Genomic DNA, 22,541 nt, shown 5'->3' with positions numbered 1-22,541 from the left:
TTTTTTCAAACGTACTAACCAAATACTTTTGCCTGTATTTTGTTCCGATGGTACCGGGACCGAGAGAAATCGTCGTACTAAGGAGGAAAACGTACTAAGGAGGAACGTACTAACCAAGTTCCACTGTATTTCCCTGAATTCCTGAGTTTCTTAGAGAAGTAGCCGACCTGAACTCGGTCATTGACAAAGATATAGAAGATATGTGTAATTAGTACGCAGATGGCAGAAATCAAAGGTGTAACAGCTTCTTCCAAATAAATTTATTAAATTGGTAACATAAAAACCCATAGCTGCACAAAAAATGGTGTGAAAAACTTCTCACATGTACATGTGCTAACTGAGGAGGCAACACAAATGTCATTGAAATACGTACGTAGTACAAAATACTGAGAGTAATGCTATTGGTACAAAATAAGTACACTCATAACTAAGGTAAACTTTGAAATATGTAAGGCAAGACATGCACTTTAAAAGGTACTGGCAAAAGTACAAACTTATTGGAAGAATGTTAACAACAACACCACTCAAGGGTCATGTGTCAACTGCAAATTTGTACACACAAGAACTGGGTAATACCCTGCATCACATACGAGTTTTCTTCTCCAAGAAGAATTTATATATATGTATTATGCATACACACAGAGCTTCATGTTGGTATATAAATTTCACAGGAATTGATCGTACCATGTACAATATCAACAAGCAATCTGTGATCTTTCCACGATCATCATTAAAAATCAAAGAAATTGAGAGCACAAAGAAGCATGATACCTACATACAATACTTGCAGTTTGCTTGAATGCCATTTCAACAGTTAATCATGTATTCCAAAGCCAACAATGTTTAATCATTAAAATCCAAAATATATTAACAAACATACTTGTTTTAAAAAGGCCTGAGTAAACTTTTCATAAATATAAACTTGTCTTAGATAAGGTATACCGTATTTGGACATATCTAAAATGAACATAATTTTAAGATGACCCCTTTTATTGGTACTCCACTAGGGAAAAAAATTGATTTGGAAAAATAATTTTTTTATTTTACATATGCACGGGAATTTTAAGCTGTGGATTTATATCAATACATATAAATTGAAACCCTCTAATTTTATTTTAATTCAAATAAAATAAGGTGAAATGAAATAAAAAGTGTAAAAAATTATTTTTAATTAACAAAAATGCAACAGAAGAGGTATCCTCCGTCAGAAAAGGAATTGTGTGTAAATAGATTCAGTAAAGAAATTGCATGATGCAGAGGCGGCTCATCAAGTGAAGTGACAATTCATCTATATTTTCACGATGCCCCAGCATAGGGATTTCCCCACCCAACTCCTTCCATCCCTATCCTTTCCCTGGAAGCATTTTCAGGCTCTCATCGTGTTGGTGCCTCCCATCCTTTTTCCTTCCCCTGTCCATCTCTCCCGAGATGTGAGGGTGAAAAGTCTCGCACTTACAGACCCTGCCCAAAGGAGTAACCCTGCAAACCCAGGCTGGGTCCTCGTTTCTGTTCCTACCCTATGGGAACTGGTTCAAATGCCGGTGGTGGTGGAGATTTTTCAGAGACTGCCCTACCCCTGCTTGTGTGCTTTGAAGAGGACACTACAATCGCAGCACTCAGTACATTGGATGGTATGTTAAGCTGCCGTCCTTTTGGTGCCAATCATTTGGAGTAAGCTAACGCATGGTTTACATAGTGCGAGCTAGTATCCGAGCTGGCCTAGTCAGTTACTGCAGCGCAGCTTCTCAAACTGTATGACAGCATCATACGAGTTACTGTTATGTGCAAGTCAGTCAGTAACTCGCAACCGAGTCACTACAAAAATTATTGTTTTTACTTGCCTCTCGCTGTCCCCCACCATGCCACAAGCAGCAGCTCGATGTGACTTGGACGTCAACTTGCTCGGTATTTCAAAATGTAGCTTGTAAGTCCGGGACCACGCTGAGTGCATTATTCGAGTTTCTGTATCTCTAGTAGAGATTAAAAACTATAAATGGCGGCAGAAAGGCTTACGAAAAAATATAAAGTTTGTGGAGTTATGCAAGAACCAATACCAATTAATGGAATTGTTTGAATCTTAATTATAAGAACATAGATTTTGCGTAAAGCCTCGCTCAAAAACATTTGCATGGAATTGGGTATGAGGCACCACTGAAAGTGATGCGAGTGCACACGTGCAGTAACTGTCAGGTTTCACATCAGCAGCTCAAACTTGTGTGACTAGGCGGGGCGAGTCGAGCTACTGTCATGCGAGTAACCAGGTCCAGTAGCTGTCTATCGTCAGGTCAGCAACTAGTATTGTGTAACTGCACCCTAATGCTTACGATGATTCTCTCCACCCTTCCTCCCCTAACTTTCCCTAGGACAGAAATGGCCTCAACCATTGTCCATTGGTCACCTCCTCCAAATACCATACCAGACCAATAACTGAAAGGGTCGACTATCTCATCTTGGGAATACATATTCACTAATTGGTTGAGTTTTTAAAGTAAGATGTTCATTTAGTCACATGGAAACTAGTAGTGCAATACTAACATGTTTATTATTCAGCGAATCCATTTTTTTGTATAAATATGTAAAAACAAAATGTAGGAGTAATAAATTATTATTATCATTATTATTAATTTCAAGTCACCTTGGTAAGTTGATGGCTCCGGCATTTCGCTAGGGAGTTTTTGAGAGAGTAAATAAGGGTAGCTCACGTTGCTATGCCATGAAGCACCATTGGTTACGGTGGCTTTTTACTGCTAGGTGACGTGCAGGTAATACATATGTAGTTATTACCTTGTACAATGAACTCTGAGCACCTAATTGATATCTTGCTCCCATTACGATCACTTGTGCCTCAGAGGCCAGTCTCCATCCACATATATGTGCACTTTTTTGGGCGCAACATCCAAAGCACATAAATTAGGATCACGTACTTTCCAGGCAAATTAACTTGATGCATATTTCTGGGATTTCCTCTGGGAAAGGACATGATGATCAATAGTTCACCCCTTTCAAGTGTCACAAGCCGCCACTGCTATAATTAAATGAATCAAGTAAAAACATTCTTCTGCCATAGACAGACATTTGTACACCTTTTCCATTGAAAATAAAACCTTTACCACATTTAACAAGGAACAGAAAACTATTGGCCATCTGCAAACATAAATAATCTAGTGCTCATCCAGAGGAATCAAGCACAACATATGAAATATTTATTGTAGAGCTTATCTAGACTGTAATTTAATGGCCCGAGTATACATTCCTGAATTCTAAACTCTTCACCAAAACACTGGGTTAAAACGGGAACAAGAAATTTCAACACTAATATGTATCTGGATTTAATATATGTAGTAGAACCTCAATCTATCATTTTCCAAGGAGATGAAAAAAAATGCGATCCCTGCACAAACTATGACCTTTGTTTGATTTTGGAGAAGAGGAAAGCGTCAGAGTGCTGAATGGAGGGGGAGTGTGGATTTTGGGAAATGCACAAATGTTTGTGTGATACTACTATAAAAGTTACTATCGTACGAAACTAAGCTTTTCCCTTTTCTATGCATGTGTTCCACCTCTTAGGAAAGATTCAAACTATGTGCCTGTCGGTATTAGAAAACATAGTAAACACAAATGCCAAATAGTATATTTTTTGTCTCAATTTCATTAAACAATGGATGCAGGAAAATTATACATCGGGACCGCAGTCTTTAAACGATCAATGTGAGAAAAAGATACTTCGGGGAACAATAGATGCGGGAAAAATTACATTGTCAATATGGAACTTATTGGGACCAGGATCGGCGAATGATGAATGCGTGAAAACGATCAATGCAGACGATAGATCAGAGTTCTGCTGTACACGAAAAGACTTTGTATAGACCAATTTTCAGAAATAAAGAAAATTATCTTCCATCATAGATCACTAAATAATTCATTGTATTATCATAAAGCCTACCTACACCAACTGCTTAGACTAGCATCAAATTATATAAGCTCAGTAAATAAACTTAGCCAAAGAAGCACACACACACAGTAAATGATTAGATAATATTTGGCATCAGCAGGAATTCAATTCATGTTCCATAATTCATTGGACCATAATTATGCATGAATGAAGACCACCTCCACAACAAATTCTCCAAATTATACACCTTATTTATAATAGGAAACATTAATGGACTTCATAAAACAAGCTCCATTTCAGGAGTATGACAAACATCACAGTCAACAGTGCATACATTGCAATTGCATCAGCACAAAAGGTCATTAAAAATAAAAACATTTGGGTAGCAGCATACATAAAAGAGCTGCAGTAACACATAAGTAAATATTTTTATAAATACCAGTCATTAAAATGTGCATGTAAAACTGTACAAGACTTGCATCAACATTATGAGGCAAACACCTTCATTGGCCAGCCTTTATGGAGATAGAAATGCCTCATTCATCTCATCCTTACTCTAATCCAATTATAAATAATACACAACATTGTTGTTTCCTCTGGGTAAAAAAATACAAGCATTCAAATCTGGAATTCATATTGTGCAACCTCCCTAGAGAAACATTATAACAGACATTGAATGCCCTTATTACATCCTAGAGGCTAAATGTGGTGGAATTCTTACATATTGTATATTAAAACTTACACCATCATTTAGGGTTTCAATTAACGTAAATTTTTTTGCATCTTCCAAAATTGAGTAAATGATTGATCTTTCCTGACAATCAGGAATAAGGACCAGCCTTAAGACTCAATCATATCTCAGAAATTAACTCTTAATACTTTTAACTCTTAATCAATTTCAAGTATGGCATCAAGGCCTTCCTCTTTCACTTGGTCCAGCAGTTTCCAAGCTTGAAGCTTCATTACTCCTGCCTCGTGATTTACCACCACGACTCTTACCCCTTCGCGAGCTGTGAGGTGGTATTACTGGGCGAGTAAGTTCCTCACGGTCATCATCTGAGTCCAGGGGAGAGGCACGCACAGCTTGGTACCAGCGATCTGTGAGATCTCGCATTTGACTATGACAGTCTCGCAGTTCCTGAACAAAACATGGAAGAGATTAATTAATTGAAAGAATTTAAATCAGTGCATATATATTCTTTCCATAAATGAATATCAGGGAACACCTTTCAACAAAAATGTCAAAATTAACACAAAAAAGTATGCATTTAAAATTATTATATTTGCAAAAAAAAGCTTCCAAAAAACATCAACACTACATTAAAAATAAAAAAAATAATATGTAATTAGAAATGGCCAACTCAAACAGTCAAATATTTTATTACCTGGAGAGAAAAATGCAATCATAATAGCTGATACTTGAAGAAAATTTGAGCTTAAGCAGATTCGATAATTCTAGAAAATATGACAAGAATTTTAACAGTAAACTATATTTATATATAGGTATTTAAAATTTTACTGTAAAACTACCCATATGTGATGTAGATTTATCTTAATTCCTTCAAGCATTTTTATGTTGGTCAGTGTTATGGACACATTTATTTTAAACTAGAGCTGCACATAACTATGTAACTCTCCTTAAATCCTCTATTTGCTGATCATATTTTTTTTAATTATGCTTAGGGATGGTCGGATCGGATACCTCGGATCAAAATATGTATCTGTGGATATTGCCCTTCACCAGATACTTCGGATACAAAGTCGCTGACGACATCGGATCTGGATCCAAAATTTTAAATTAATGCTTCAGGGAACACAGCATCTCATAAGAAGGAGTGGAAAGAGTCTTTATGGGTATCCTCTCTTCAAATGCGCCATCGTACTATGATGCTTGTCCTCCTCATGAACCATTTTGTTTAACATCTTGCGCAGGGGTTATGCAACAGAATTCAACCATAGAAAATTTTAAGGCAAAATATGATAGGCACATAGTGGGACTCTTTCCAAGTGATTGAAAAATCATCTGAGGAACCTCAATGGATAATAACCATGTCAAAAGTAACAAAGCCGCAGATTTCAGAATACCACCCTCGGCCCTCCATCAGCCCGTGCCTTTGACTTTTTTTTATCGCTTCCGAGATCACACAGACCATAAATCATTGTCTTCAAAGGAAAATATCAAGTTACACGAGAATAGTTGCAGCATGTTCCATCCTAACTCCATCTCATCAACTGACCTTTATCAGCCTACCAGCTTCAATTCTCCATTTCTGGAGGGCAAATGCTAGGTGAGTGACTTTCTGGGCCCTAATATGTCTCAATAGCTTCCGCAATTGGATGACATGCACGAGATTTAAAAAAGAAAGAGACCAGAGGCGACGCATTTTTAACGATATTTTAGTTTTATTCAGCTCTATTTGATTGCCACTTTCTTTCAAGTTTTCTTAACTACAGTGGAACCTCGTTAAAGCAAGTACAGGCTATAGCGACACTCCCGCTATTACGAGAGATAGCCGATGCACCGTCAATTGACCCTATAATAAGCGTGTTAAAAAATTCGTTTTTACGAGACCCTTTCGGCATCGGCTCTCGCCATAGCGAGGGATTCACCGCCGGAAGACTTTCATCAAGACTCCTTAACCTCTGTAACTGCTAGCGATCTGTTAGAAATGAAGTTAATGGAGTGCTCAGTCTCAAATTTATGTGGTAAACTGTCGTTTGATAAATATAATGATTGACGAAACAATGCTTTGCATGATTTTTATTCAGTGCGGTGCTTATAAATTGTTTGAATAGTTAGTCGTTATTTGAGTAAGGAAATTTAGTGATGCAAAAAAACATCGCCTTTCGTCTGGATTTATGCTTACGTTTATCGGATAGATATTTATCTGTCGCCGCATCACTCCTGCTCCTGTATATCTGTTCGCAACAGGTATATTGGCTATTATTTGCTCCACCTCCGGTAAAGCGACAATTCGCTATAGCGAGTGTTTATTAGTGCACCGTGGGGTGTCGTTATATCGAGGTTGCACTGTATACTAGTATTCAACATTTTCGAAACAGCAAAATTTTCAAAGAGTCAAGCTTATCATTAGCCTCCTCAAACAAGTGGAGACAGACTGGAAACGCCAACTGCATATGTCACGCGGTTCGCCCGGCTTCGCTTTGAAGGCAACAACATCACCAAACAACAAGATCTGACAGGTTCATCTTTGACTCTCTCATTCACAGTCTCATTGCTTGAAAGACGAAGCTTGAAGAAGAAGCTTGAGAGAAGGAGGGATGGTGCTCCTTCCCCTCCAACCACTCCTTTACGAGCTTCTGCTACCCACCCCTTCCTCTTGAGATCGCTGAGCGTCGTCTCCCCGCACCTCGTCGCACGTGAGGTCAACGTTGTTTTAGACATTGTCAATTACGTCGCAGATGGCGCAGTTCCAATTTAATTTAATGACATATATTGAGATAAGGAGAGCTCAACATATGCCATGTGCGCACACTTTGGTGTGAAACTAGCGAGAGGAAGTGCAAAATCCACCTCACCACAACTGAAGCATTTGCGGTTGAAACGCAAGTCAGCATGCAATGAGAAAGCGACAAAATTTGGGAAAAACGTGCGTGAGGAAAATTTGAATGCTGTAAAATTACTTGAAAGATTATAAAAATGATTTTTAATCGGTTAAAATATAGAAATGTGAATGAAAATCGAAATAGCATTCCTTTGATAGCATTTCGCCAAAAGAAAATTCAATAATCACTTCATGTTACAACAGGCAATTAAAAATGCATGTGTATCAGTAAATATCCAAAAATTCCGACACCAGAAATCAATTATCTGATCCTAAGTGACCCTTTACAAACTAAGGTCATGAAGTTATGGAAATGAAAATTGAACTTTTTCCCCTTCTGAAAAAACTTGATTCTGCGATTAACTCCTCATGATACCTATTATTTTCTTTTTTGAATGGGCCCATCGCCCATAAAACATTTATGGCTTTTTACACTTAGCATAACACCAGTAACATTAATATATCCATACCCCTTACGTAAAAGTTGTCCCATTCAATTGTCACTAAGCCTGGATATTGAAAAATGCAAAAAAGTAATTTAAATGCATATGTTTTATCATTACCTCTATGAGTCAACGTATAGTTTGCAAAATACATAGAAATGATATTCACATCATCCTCATCATTAGTCAACAATCCTAAGATTGGTTTGACACAGCTCTCCATTCCTCTCTCCTTTTCACTAGCCTATTCATAGTGATGTATTTCATATCTTTTACATCCTTTATAACCAGTCCTATGTAACTCATTCGAGGTCGTACCTTTTCCTTCTTCCCTTCCACCTGACTACGCTTGTTTTCATCAGGCCATCATGTCTCATAATATGGCCAACTAAGATGATATTCACATCAAGCAAATTTAGGTAAAACAAAAACTGTTTCATGCGTCATTGACTATATCAGGTCAAAATGGATTACAAGCTCTGCAATGCAATTTTATTCCAGGATCATTGAGCAATAAAAGTGATAAATTGTACCTTACCTGCTGAGTAAATCTTCTAGTGAAGAATGGCATAAAATATTTGAGATCCCACTTAGCAAACCCACTTAGACCACCAGAGCGAGAAAAGCTCACTTCCAGTTCTTCTTCAGTCAGCTCAGACAAGTGCTCGGAGTCAATAGCTCGACCCTAAAGGATAAAATAACACAAAAAAGGTAATTAGTTTATCTTAATTACCGGTAAGCTGGTACCTTTTTTTTTGTTCTGACTAATTTCTAAGCTTAGATTCTTTTGTTCCAGTTCATAATTTAGCACTTGCATGGCTCAGTTTTCAATAGTAAAAGAATTTTTTGTCAGATAAAATTGTTATGCTTCTATAGGATAATGTAAATTGTATCCAAAGGCTTTTCCAATAAGCATAATTATGAGGCATAAGACTGCACTATTTTTTCCAATAATAACAAATGAAGATTAATTAAAGGATAAAATGAAAAAAGAATACAGATTTTGCAAAAAATACGGCAAAATTGCCCTCTTCTTATTAAAAACATCTCATCATTTCAAGTTCTTTCTCTGAGGTGATCCATCTCAAATTGAGTGTCAGCCAATTTTGCTAATCAGTTTTTACAAATTAGATTTGAAAAATTACTGAATAGCTCAGTCATCTCAACCACCACAACTTCTGATACCAGCATGCAAATTAATGTATATTGCAGCAAATGTGCTTAATAAAAATAGGTTGAGGCAGGTGAAATATACTTCAAGAGGGGAAAATGCCTTATGTGAAAGTATACTCCCAATGCATAATCCTACATGGGCGACAAGGAAAAGTTAAAAGTTGAAAAGAAAGAAAAAGTGATACAATTTATCCTTATAATTCAATTGCTAGAGAAAAATAAATCTTATACAAAAATTGTGTGAAAAATAAGTACTGCAAATCATGAGGTTTCCTACATTTGAAGTAGGTATGTTAAGATGCAATATAGGTATCAAAAAAGAATAATTTTCTAAGCACATCAAAGAAGTTAAACTTAACCCTAAATATTGCTTACTGCAAAAATCCTTTCTTAAACACCTATACTGCAGATCATGAATATTTGCTCAAAATTTAACCCTCCTATTACTTCTACCGAGGGCTATGCATTGATGACTTACAGGTATATATAGTACATACAGCATTGATGTTTTCTTACATATGTACCACATTACAGTTTCTATGCAACCAAGTACTTAACTGTCTTTCCATATTCAAAAAGTACTTCATGTGTCTAAAAAGAAGCACAACTACAAAAAATAATAGATAAAATAGAAAAAGTTAACCTAGGATTAGATAGGCTACGAATGAGACTCACCATTTTCCGAGTCTTGCTGAGCGAGATCTCTCTATCCTGATGCCTTCTTCGTCGACTAGATTCTCTCTTACCAGCTTCCAGAAACTGCAAGGGAAAAAAATATTTATATACTTTCAGATAAATATCTATAACAAGTTCTTAGGCTAGTAAAACTCAGTGTGTACTACAAAGGTTGATCTAGAGTGTAAAGCATATTTAACTAATTGTAAGTACCGTATATCTCTGAATATAGTCCCCCCCCCAATTTTGAGACCTCAGTTTTGGGAAAAATTTTAAAATGTAAAGGAAGGCAATTTTTCTGTGGTTAGCAAGTTAAGATTCTAGATTCGATAAAAACTATTATTTTCTGTGAAGATTAAGAACAAATCTGTTCACATATTTTCCATCACAACAAAATAACTATACCTAAAACATGTTGTGATCCATTGCATGTATCAGTAATTTATAGTTCCTTAACCAGATGTAATGAAGAAATGAGAAATTTTTTTAAGTATCCAAGGCTATTGTATTTTTTAAACCTTCACAAATTATTAATATTTTTGATTTCCAAATGACTACAGACAATGTCAATATATAAGCTTTAACTTAAAGCCCATAAACAGTATTGCATTTGGCCCTGAAACTTCCTTAGATCCAGTGTAACACACCCATCAAGTCATCACAAATCCAAGTGACCTGAAGAATTTAGGAAATCTAAATAAAATTGTGTTAAATAAATTATAAATATTATAAAAATATTGCTATCAAATGCCTGCTAAGCAAAACAATTATTACAAATTTAGATAATAAACAATTAAATACTATGATTTACGGCGTATTCTGCAACGGCTATTTTTAAATTGGCATCGAACCTCCGTCTTTGAAGGCCTCTAATCTGCGGCAGGATTGATCCTCATCTTTCTACTTGATCCATCACTTCACTGTTGAACGTAAAATTATTTTTAATAAAGAAAATATCGCGGAAATAATTGCGAAACGTTATGCGACGTAATTTATCGATCCTATTTACCCTGAAGAATTGAAGATATTCCTCAATAAATTGATTACACTTTCGATGCTGAGTCGCTGTACATATTTCGATCAAATGCAGTAATGCCGGCGCTTCTGGTTTAAAGTCGTCGATTATTGCGCCTTTTCAGAAACAAATGCATCACCTATTGCGCATTCTTGTTCTGTGAAGGCGGTAAAGGCAGTGGCTGTAAACACGAACCGCACGGACGTATAGTAGCTACGGACGCAATGAAATGCTAAATCGTCACGAAAGGTTCACTTTAACTGTTTATTTTTCGCAATTATTTAAATCGTGTAGTTATTAAATGAGCGACGGGTACATATACTATTGATTCAATTCTAGTGTTCGATTAATGTAATGATAGTGTGTGTTTAGTTTTCATTTTAATTATTTACTGTTTTGCGTCATTAAGTGATCAGTGTCGATTGAATTATTCTAACAATACTTTTCCAAGAAAAATTAGCGGCTACCCGATGGATTCCGTGTAAACGCATATTCGATATGCTATTTGAATCGGAATAATCGTATCTGTACAACATTTGTGGTAAAAATTGTCTTAATTTCCGGTAAAACGTGGCAGTATTTACTAATATCTCCGATTATAATCCTCATAAATATACTCAAATAGAAAGACTACGAGAACATTAGCCATTATGCCGTTATTTATTACTTTATGGTCACCTTTAGTATGCTAAATTGGATTACACTCGATTATAGTCCCCCCCCCTTACTTTTCCGCGGCCATTTTTGGAAAAAAAGGGGGGACTATATTCGGAGATATACGGTACCTATGTACATACTTGTTATCAGTGATTTAGTTTTCCATTGGTAGAACTCTACCTAACGTGTAAATATTATCAAAATTTAATCAGGAAGAAACATATTTTCATTGAGCTATTCTTATCTGTCAAAGCATTTGTGATTTTTCAGCTCATACCACATTTTTTGATATTTCAAAAAATCTTTTAGCCAATATTTTGGCAGTCTACTTTTCTATCACAGATTTAGAATTTTTTATGGGGAAATTAATAAAATGTTATTTCTAAAAATTAAAAAATCAGGCAAGTTATTATCTTGTTTTAAAAAATTAATGCACACACAAGGTATAGCTGATATATACGTAGATGAAATTAGCATCTAGGAATTAATTACTTCCCAGGCCATTGCAAGTGAAGGGGGATGCTTTCAACAAGGGTGGTCAAACCCCATTACTATCAATCTAACCCTCGAGCAGGTGTCGGAGCTGGAATTGTAAGTACTCCTCTCTTCGAAAACCAAGGATTTCAACATTGTACACACATTCTGGTCTAGAGTGGCCTCCTGTATTCTTACAAGGTACCTTGACTGTCTATAGTGAGAGTTTTCAAAGCTCGAAGTATTATAGCTAATTTATTTTTATATTGGCAAGAGGAACCGACACCCATGGTGTGCAAAGTACACTGCGCAACCAGCCATGTACCTCATGCTTTGCTTTCCTTGAATGGTCTCGTATATTCTTACAATGTAAATTTGACAGTCGATAGCATGAGTTTTTAAAGCACAAAGTGTTATAGTTAATTTATTTTTGAGTCGGCTTGAGGAACCCACACCCGGGGCGTACAAAGTACACCACATGACTGACCACGTACCATCTGTCCATCCACCTCAAATATAACCGGGCTTATATAGCCAGAAAAGGGCTACCACCTGTGTATCTTTATACATGTATCATCTATAAATGTATAAGCTTGAACTAATTTCTACAAATAAAAACTAAATTGCAACAAAAATAGAGTATTATCATACAAGTGCATTTATTGTGGACATAGTACGCCACGTGCTCGGTCATTTAAAAACACCAGGCGTGCCCGATCCAGGGTTAAATATGTTTGAACGCACAAATAACAACATGTACACACCTTCATGAGTGGCATGGTGGAACCTCCCAGAATGAGCGTTGTGGATAGAACAATGACCAATGTGGTGGTCACAATCACTCGCCGGGTCTCATCAGCAAATTCTAAATGCAGTGACAGGGCATAGGCAATGGCACCTCGTAAACCTTCAAACAAGATAAACTTAAATTCAGCCAATACAGCATGATTTATGCATGCACAAAATTACTACACTATTACAATTTGATAAGAGAGAACCAGTTTGATCTAATTTAAATATGGCCAATTAATTTTATTTTTAATTGAATAAGTTACACCAATGTTACAAATATTAACTGCTAAAAATTTTACCAATTAAAATCAGCCTTGATGAGGCTTAAACAATAATCAAATCAGACAATACGACAAATACATAGAAATTTCGTCCCTGACATACCACATACAAATTCTCATCTATTTGAAAGTCGGAGAATCAAATATAATTGATATGGAACAGAATGACCAGATGATTATTAATATAGAAATGAGAATTATTAATAAGTACAACATAAACATCAGATTAGATCACGAACTTTGATGACAAATGAAAACCTACCACTGTACCACATAATGAATGCCATGCGTGGAGTGATGCGGTGCTCTCTGAAGCGATTGACAATGGCAGCCAGAGGGAAAATATTCAAGGCACGTCCGATGAGGCAAAGCAGAACAGACCACACAATTAAGGCCACTTCAATGCGATGGCCACCCCAAGAAGTGGCCAAACCCAGGTACGCAAACACGCAGGACTCGGCAGCAAACGCAAGTGTACGCATTGTCTGTTGCATGGTTACCTGTGTCACTGGTGAAACATTGTAATGGGTGTAGTGGGACATGACAATGCCACAGGACAAAATGCCCATAATACCTGAAAGGAAATGATTTGAAAGTGATAAAAAGAGAGAAACATTTCATATAGCTTTTATTTCAACTGCCTAACTATAAGTACATATGTGAAAAATTAAGCATTACAAGTACAAGTACAGTGCAACCTCGATATAACGACACCCCACGGTGCATTAATAAACACTCGCTATAGCGAATTGTCGCTTTACCGGAGGTGGAGCATATAATAGCCAATATACCTGTTGCGAACAGATATACAGGAACAGGAAATGTGCAGCGACAGATAAACATCTATCCGATAAACGTAAGCATAAATCCGGACGAAAGGCGATGTTTTTTTGCATCACTATATTTCCTTACTCAAATTACGACTAACTATTCAAACAATTTATAAGCGCCACACTGAATGAAAATTATGGAAAGCATTGTTTTGTCAATCATTATATTTATCGAACGACAGTTTACCACATAAATTTGAGACTGAGCACTCCATTAACTTCATTTCTAACAGATCGCTAGCAGTTACAGAGGTTAAGGAGTCTTGATGAAAGTCTTCCGGCGGTGAATCCCTCGCTATGGCGAGAGCCAACGCCGAAAGGGTCTCGTAAAAACAAATTTTTTAACACGCTTATTATAGGGTCAATTGATGGTGCATCGGCTATCTCTCGTAATATCGGGGGTGTCGCTATAGCCCGTACTCGCTTTAACGAGGTTCCACTGTAGTTACATATATCATGGATTTTCAGCAACCAAGGTACTGAAATTCCTCAGGCATAAGAAAAAATTGACCCAGAAGATTAGATTTGCCCAAATTTCCTTCATGGCTAAGTACACATTACATCTACAACTTATTTTCTTCAAGCTTTGTCAATTCCATAAAATACATTTGCTTTTGCCTTCAATTGCACAACATGTAAGATAAGGCCGTAAAAAAACTCATTTAAAACTCAACGATTTTAGGTTGATAATTTACAATGCTTGCAATTCTGATGCATTTGAAATGTATATTGCAATACAAATAAGAAGAAATTGGTGTGAAGGAGATTTATGCACGTCTTGGAGAAAAACTTAATATGTAATCGACAAGCCATTACAAAGTTAAATATGGGAAGTACAAGCTGAAATAATACGTGAAGTAACCTGAAATTTTACACCAATCACCATTGTCCGCTGTATGAGTACCAACATCACTACGTTATAGAAACCATACAAAGATGACATACTAATTTTCATATTTGGGAATAATATTTTTTTCTAAAACAAAAAACAAAAATATAATGTTGACATGATCACCAGGTACTAACCAAAGCCACTACTATTATGTATTTGCGAGTTATAAAAATTCACCCAACTGGCATTGCCGTTATCAATTTTCCCTGACTGCTTGGATGCCAAGTACCAATTTACGTATAATAAAAGAAAAAAATATGCATAAAGTTGGCAGACTTTTATAAAAATATAATTTAAATGAAAATCATGCATGAGTGATCAGAAGGAAGACTGCTACCAATTCATTCTTTTGCCTGAATATAATCAATGCATTAAAAATAGGAAACATGCCTGCACACACACTATCAACAGCAATGGGGTAGTTTCCTAAATCAAAGAAAACGAAAGGCATTGATTGCGATTCGTTACCTCTCCATTAGTGTATTCATAATATACCAACTATTTGGTTTTAGAAATACCGTTTTAGAAGAATGGCAAGGGTCAATTTTATCCTCATTTGAAAAAGGTCAGATTGGCGTCCATGCGATGCCACTCCACGTGACGTCACAGGGACCTAGTTTCTATACGAGTAAATAGGAGTTTTACATTGTCTGAGGTTACCAATGCATGCATGAGGCACAGAGCTCGGGGAAACATGTCTTAATAATCACCTATTAAAACTGGCTAAGGTCGGAAAGTTTTCTTCATTTGATATGGTATTAATAGGTAATCCTTATTTAAGCCAAGCGCTACCAGCTAGCATGGTACTCTGCTACCTGCTAGGATCCTGCATCGTATCAGCGCTCAGAGCCTCGCCCCAAGGTCACCTCACTTGCGGCAGCAGAAACCAGAATAACGTCACACGGAGTTTTCCCGGCATTCATACTTACCCGTTGCATTTTCGCGCGCTTGAAACTTTTCACTTTTCATACAATCACGAAAAATAGATATCGTCATTTAAAAATCTAAAAGCGTGAAATACATACTCCAGGAGTAATAATCTTTCGATTTAGGCAATAAAAAAATAATAGGAAACCACCCTATTTAAAACAAAGAAAAATAATATCCTCCAGCAGACAGAGAATTGACCTCATAGGACAGTACTTGTGCATCAAAAAAGACCAATGGAATACTTCATCCAGATTTCAATTCCCACACAAGTGGGTGACCGTGTATAGAGTGATTTACTGATAAATCCCTTGAAATCCATCCATCGTTGAATTGAAAGACTCATCAATCATGGAATCCTTGAGCAAAATTTCACCCGCAAGCCACAATGCTCCAAATATTGTTGTAGCAAATATGTATGCACCTTGAGCAATGAATCTAATTTTTGAAAACAAGAATTTTTATCTAACATAAACTTACCAGAGAGGTGAAGGCCTTCAGCCAGGACATAGGGAGCATAGGTGAACACTAACATAAGCGCAAACTCCAAAGACGGATGTCGTCTCAAATCAGCATGCTTCAGTAAAAGGGCACTAGCAAGGGCAAAGGCGACACCAATGGCAGCTGATGCGAAGAATGTCTTGCAGAAGAGTCCCACTCCTGATGACAGAGTTTCCCATGGGGTCATTGCTGCTGTCTGCGGATCATTATACTGAAGAACCTGCTCATTTTGAAAAATGGAAAAATTACAATCAGATGTATGCACAAACATTAAATCCTTTGATTCCCAAACCGTAATTTCTCATGCACCACTTGCATGTAATTTTTTATTCTTGCGCTGTCAAAAACCGTGTGTTCGTTATACATGAGGATGCGGGTCACCCAAGTACATTGTATTTCCATTTTGAATGGTATTCATTGGAAATAAATATACATATTTAATGGGGATGTAATCAGCAAGCTCCAGCTGAGCAATACTTAACTATGTTTCTTTGACCATTCACTGGTGCTTGCAGACCCAAGAAGTGAGCCCTCTATCCACAGTTGCAGTCGTTGCCATTTTACTCATGTGCATAGCGTGCAAGCTAGTTGACAAAGTTGGTGGCCACTGATTGTAAAGCCAAGTTCAATGAAACTTAGGAAAGAGTAGAACACCGTTCCATTTTAATAATGCCCTTTTCACAAAAATTTATGAGCATTATCTTATGCTGATTTCTAATAAATTATTATTTCCCTAAATCCATAGCTCTAAAAACAATATGCGCTTCTCAAACAGGGGCACATGCTTCAAGAGAATATATGGTATATCCACTTAAACTATCATGTCAAAATTCCCAAGCAACTGATATGTATATATCAGCCACCATTTCAGACCTTAGGTGTTGTTGAGTATCAAGTTTGTAAAAGCCTTGGGAGCCAAAGGGTAAAAAATTATCTCCAGTAGCAAGCCTAAAATGAATTCCAAGCCATTTGGAACATATTTTTAATGGCTTAGTAATGAAGTAAGCAGACTACAGTTTTTAAACGTATCTAGTCAACCTACAGCTATACTCAAAATTAAATGAACCCTAATCCAGACCAGGCTTTACTGTCTCAGTCACAATATGCATTATACGTTGAGAAAAATCCAACAAATTCCCTCATTAGCATCACAAGCCAAAGACGGATGCATAAAAAATTTGTATTTGCCGTGAATGTCTTTTCAGATATGTATTTAAAAATTCTTTTTCCAAATATATATAATCAAAGTTCGAAGCTTAAACGCCTTGCAACACTTGCATTAAAAATAAAGATGATCTGTTGGCTTTTGTCAGGCACCTTCTTAAATTGGGCGACCAAAGTGACTTCCACCTGTCCATTTTTAAACGTCTGCTCTAGTATTGCAGACGACGATCATCGACAGGAAAAAAACTCTTCGACTTTGACAACACTTCCACAAAGTAATTATCTTCCAAGAATTGAAGTTAAACACTTTGAAATTGTTTGTCAAATTGTACAGAATACAGGAAAAAAACTGGTCATTTTTAAATAAAATCTAGTGGAAGTGACTAAGAATATTCTTTTATAGACATTATACCACATTAAACTTTAGTGATAACACACAGAAAATGCTGAGGCACTATGAACTTACAGTGGTGGTCAGAACGATTGCCACGGCATCATTCAGGATACTTTCACCAAAGACAAGCATATTAAGGACCGGGTCGACATCAAGGGCTTGAAATATAGCCACTGTTGCCACAGGATCAACCGCTGAAACCAGGGATCCAAAGGCAAAACTTTCAACGAAGCTTAAACGATATGCTACCTGCAACAAACAATAACCAAATGAAATAAATCATGTGTTTCTGAGCATTTCGAATCACTAAATTGTACACCTTACATCTAAATAGACACAAATTATTCGAAACTTAAAAACTACCTCAACTCTTTAACAGGAAAGCAAGTAGTTGAATCCTTGCATTTGGAGAAAGGGGAAAGAAGTGGAAAATTCTAGTGCGAAAAATCCCCAGAGGAAAAATCATTCGCCTTGATCGGGATTCGAACCCGGATCCCTCGATTTCCGACCGAGTGCTAATAATAATAATAATAACAATAATGTTTATTTGTCCAGAGATCTAGAAGTACAAGGGGTACACTGATATAGGACACGTCAGGTTAAAAAAAAATATATATACAATAAATACAAATATACAATGATGCAGGATACGTCAAACTTTGTTTAAGAATTCATCTACAGAATAATACATTCTTAATTTCAAATATTTAAGTAGGTTGGTCTTAAAAGTAGTGACACTTAATGGTGCCTTAAGTTCAGGTGGCAATTTATTGTAGAATTGAAGGCCCATACAATTTGGACCAGCACTGGTATTCTTGGTGCGCACATACGAAACATGCAGCTGGTCAATTTGCCTCGTAGAATGATGGTGGACATCACGGTTCTTAATGTAATGAAATAGATTTCTTTTTGTGTAAGCAAGTAGATGAAAAATATACACACATGGTAGTGGTAACATGTCCAGTTTCTTGAACAAGGGACGACAAGGTGAATCATAGGGGGCATTGCACATCAGCCTTATAATTCGCTTCTGAATTTTAAAGATTTCAGTAGAATGGGGAGAGGAACCCCAAAACAGGATACTGAAAATAATGTGCGAGTAAAATTCACTATAGTAAATGGACAATAAGACATCATTATTTACAGTGTTCCTGATGCTTCTTATGAGAAAGCATGTTGAACTGAGCTTGCTGCGCAATTTGCTGATGTGCTCTACCCATGTCATATTTTTGTTCAGGATAACTCCGAGGAACTGTGAACTGGAAATTTGTGGGAGTTGTTTCCCCTCTACAACAATTGGTATTGCTTCAGATGCTTTATTTTTGTTACAAAAATGAATAAGGCCAGACTTTTCAAGGAGGCCAGACTTTTCAAGTGCTTTAGCCAGTTCAGCTACCGAGGCATCATTCTCCCCTGTGGAAATTTGTGGACTATACCGGACAAGGTGGTATGGACTGCTGAGCATATGATGCGACTAGCAGTCCAGATCGTGCGCATGGCGCCACAGCCGGAGAGCAAAGCCCGAACTTTGAACACTAGAGGTGTTCGCTCTGGACTTATTAAAGTATACCGGGACTAGCCACGGTGATAACTTTTTACGGAGTCACCCGCAATGCACAAATAGTGCGAAAAATTCATATTCAAGGCGAATGATTTTTCCTCTGTGGATTTTTTGCACTATTTGTGCATTGCGGGTGACTCCGTAAAAAGTTATCACCGTGACTAGTCCCGGTATACTTTAATAGATGGAAAATTCTACATTTTTATAGCAAGAAAGCACATGCTACTTTTTCACGTGGTAATTTAAAATACTTTGAAGTATTTATAACATACAGCAGACTCCCAATTATTCGGCTGCAGTTTATCTGTGTTGTGGATTATACGTGCACGAGTTCATGCTCCATGAACATTTTCCACGATCTTCATAAAAAATAAAATATGATGTAAAAGCACCAGGGAAGCTGCATTTTATTGAAAGGCTACAACGGGCTTATCATTTCTATTAGTATCACGTTAGTAAAATGGAATTATCTTATTTACTTTCTGACAAGGAATGTTCCAAGTGTTGAATGTCTGCTCTAGTATGGCAGACAACGATCATGGGCACAAAAAAAACTCTTCGACTTTGACAATACTTCCACAAAGTAATCATCTCCTAAGAATTGAAGGTAAACAGTTTGAAATTTGTTGTCAAATTGTACGGAATACAGGAAAATGTATGAGTTATAATGGTACCTAATTATGAGCATTTAGTTCACAAGGAAAAAGTTTTTGATCGATTTGAGCTGTTTAAGAAAAATCTTTTGTAAGTCCCAGGAGAATGAGGAAGTTGGGGCCTTTTGTGATGAAAGTAGAAAATAAGGGATAAATAAGTGATGGAAGAGTATAGTATTTTTTGTAAATCTAGGACATAATCAATGCAAATGACTCACATCATCACTAGGCATGGAATGACACAACCATTCATGCAAAAATATAGTGTCAGGTACAACATAAGTAATGATCTACATAGTATTTGCTAGAAGAGACATGAATTTTAAAATATCAAAGTATAAGTAAATATTTAACATTGGCGACTTAACAATGCTGAACCATGAATTAGGGAATGAAAATTCATTTAGAACATAAATAAATACAAATGAATGATTGACAAGAATTTTCATTTCTTTAAATTAATGTTTTAAAATTTTTTTGCTGACTACAACAAGTGATGATATGTTCATACAAGTATCTTACCTCAGCAACACCCAAGAGGTAAACCCCACCACCAATGACGAGAGCTGATATCACAGTTCCAAAAACTGCAAATACTAAAATTGAACCAATATTCTGAAACGAAGGAGAAAGAATTTCACACAATGAGAACATAAAAAACAAGAGATAATAATAGAATAAAATGGGAAGTAGACTTAAGTACATTGGTTTAAATGATGACTTTCAGAGCGTGATCAAATTCTTACCTGGAAAAAGTTTCCCTTATGCAAGTTATAGCCGGATTCGAATATAATCGGGGGAAGAAGAACTAGAAAGAAAGCTGTAGGAGAAAAGGCTTCCTCTCTTTTCCAGTTGGCGATGTTTCTATCTGACATTAGGTTGATGATCATTCCAATTAATGCTCCTAAAAATACGATGACTACACTTTCTGGTAGATACTGTAAGTGAAAAATTAGAAAATGAATAACAATAATGACATTACGTCAGGCAGAAGGGTCACACGAAATCACGCGAATACATACGTGAAAGTTAGCTTGAAGCATTAGGTGGACCAAAAGAATACATAAGGCGAGGACACATAACACAAAGAAGATAGACATGGAGCTATCGTGTTCTTCTTCAGCAGCTCCTTTCTCAGGAAGAACAGCTTCATCGGCAGGTACTGTAGAGGATACAGTCGAGTTGGGTGAAGTTGGAGCTGGCACTGATACATTGTTCGGGCTCTCCGTAGCGTTCCTAGTAAGATTAGCCACAACATCACCAACATTCAAGTATTTCGCGGATTCTTTAATACTATCATCCGTATTTGATTTCTTGCTAGATTGTTCATCTTGTCGAGGTTGTAAAACATCTCTCTTGTTCACTACATGTTCATTTATCAATTCAACAGAAGAACTGCCCTCATCAGGCAACGGGATTTCAACTGGAAGAACTTCCCTTCGAGCTATTCTTCCTATCCTTGGTACACTTTCCGAGAGCCAAACACTGGCATCTTTTCCTTCCTCCAACGCTGCACAGAAGATACTTATCACACCAAGAAAAACGAGAGTGACAACAAAAATCCTTTTAATCGAAAAGACATTCATCGTGATCCAAAACGGGGTTCCACCGAATTCTTAAGAACACTCGGACCTCAGAAATAACGATTCTGTCACATTAGCAGACACGTTCAGCTATGGTAAACACAATTCGTAACAAGGGGGTCTGGGGGAGAAAGTGTGAGGGAACGGTTCCACGGGATCAACGGAAGGGAACGAGGAATGAAAGGAATGGACCGAGGGAACTTACGGAAAACGTGGACCGTGAAGCGCGAGTATTCAAATACATAGCAAAATGGGACATTTCGTCAAAATTTTAGCCCAGCAAAGGAGGAAACTGGATAGAATCACCAAGGTAATAGAGCCACAAGAATCATTTAGCAACTGATGAAAGAGTGATCATCTGTGGTTTAAAAAGTCTCTCTTTGTAGAAGGAAGCCTGTGCAATGGAAGGAAGAGAGGGTCCAAGTCCAAGTATATTTCTCGTTGTTGTTTTCCGCAGTTCCCAGCTTTGCAGCTGCCTCCTGGGCGTTTCGTTTAGTAATGTTGCAGGCAGATTAGTTGATCACGTTTTACAGATTAAAAGAGTCATGGCATAGGAAGAGAGGGGAAAGGGTTCACTTGACGTGATAGATGCAAGGAATAACTCAGTTTATGGTTATAATCATAGAGATTTAGTTAACATATAAAAAATAATTATAAAATCAAATTTGTAGTTCAATTTTAAGCTCAAAACTACCGATAATTTAATTTAACTTTTAATTTTAAACTTAAAATAATATTTAAATTTTAATTGTATCTCAACCAATATTTTGTGTCACATGTTAATTATAATGTTTTTATTAATTGTAAATTAAATAAAATTTTTTAAAGAAATTTCTGTTTTCGCCGTGTTTGATGCACGATATTGGCTGCTATGGTTGTTCCATAGTTTTTACGGCATTGGTAACGTCGTGTTAGCAACTTTTGCTTTACTTTGCTTCTTAAGGTGAGGTTGAATGTAGCAATGTGATATTTGTACCTATGGGGTTATTATTATGCAATTATAAATAGTCTATTCTTTCGTTTCCCGAGGTATGAGCTGAGCATCTATGGTTGATATGAAAATTTGAA

The 22,541-nt window shown here is 36.7% G+C and overlaps 1 protein-coding gene across 1 annotated transcript; it reads right to left on the bottom strand.

Annotated features, from left to right (window-relative positions):
• Window positions 1–243: 243 nt before the first annotated feature.
• LOC124163567 (sodium/hydrogen exchanger 8) lies at window positions 244–21,647 on the bottom strand. Its single transcript, XM_046540554.1, has 10 exons — window positions 20,913–21,647; window positions 20,637–20,828; window positions 20,413–20,505; window positions 17,749–17,925; window positions 16,098–16,338; window positions 13,231–13,542; window positions 12,660–12,802; window positions 9,750–9,833; window positions 8,440–8,586; window positions 244–5,030 (listed from the first exon to the last, which is right to left on the bottom strand). Exons 1-10 carry the CDS (start codon window positions 21,474–21,476, stop codon window positions 4,803–4,805), a joined length of 2,181 nt encoding a protein of 726 aa, XP_046396510.1. The 5' UTR covers window positions 21,477–21,647; the 3' UTR covers window positions 244–4,802.
• Window positions 21,648–22,541: the final 894 nt, after the last annotated feature.

This window comes from Ischnura elegans, chromosome 8 (assembly GCF_921293095.1).
Source record: "Ischnura elegans chromosome 8, ioIscEleg1.1, whole genome shotgun sequence".
Classification (NCBI taxonomy): Eukaryota; Metazoa; Arthropoda; class Insecta; order Odonata; family Coenagrionidae; genus Ischnura; species Ischnura elegans.
This window is presented reverse-complemented; position numbering and strand designations above follow the sequence as displayed.

Coding starts and splice junctions, on each gene's coding strand:
- LOC124163567 (XM_046540554.1), bottom strand. CDS start 21,476: ATGAATGTCTTTTCGATTAAAAGGATTTTTGTTGTCACTCTCGTTTTT. Junction 13,543..16,097: donor TGAAGGCCTTCACCTCTCTG/GTAAGTTTATGT, acceptor ATTTCCTTTCAG/GTATTATGGGCATTTTGTCC. Junction 9,834..12,659: donor CCACCATGCCACTCATGAAG/GTGTGTACATGT, acceptor TTTCCCTTGCAG/TTTCTGGAAGCTGGTAAGAG.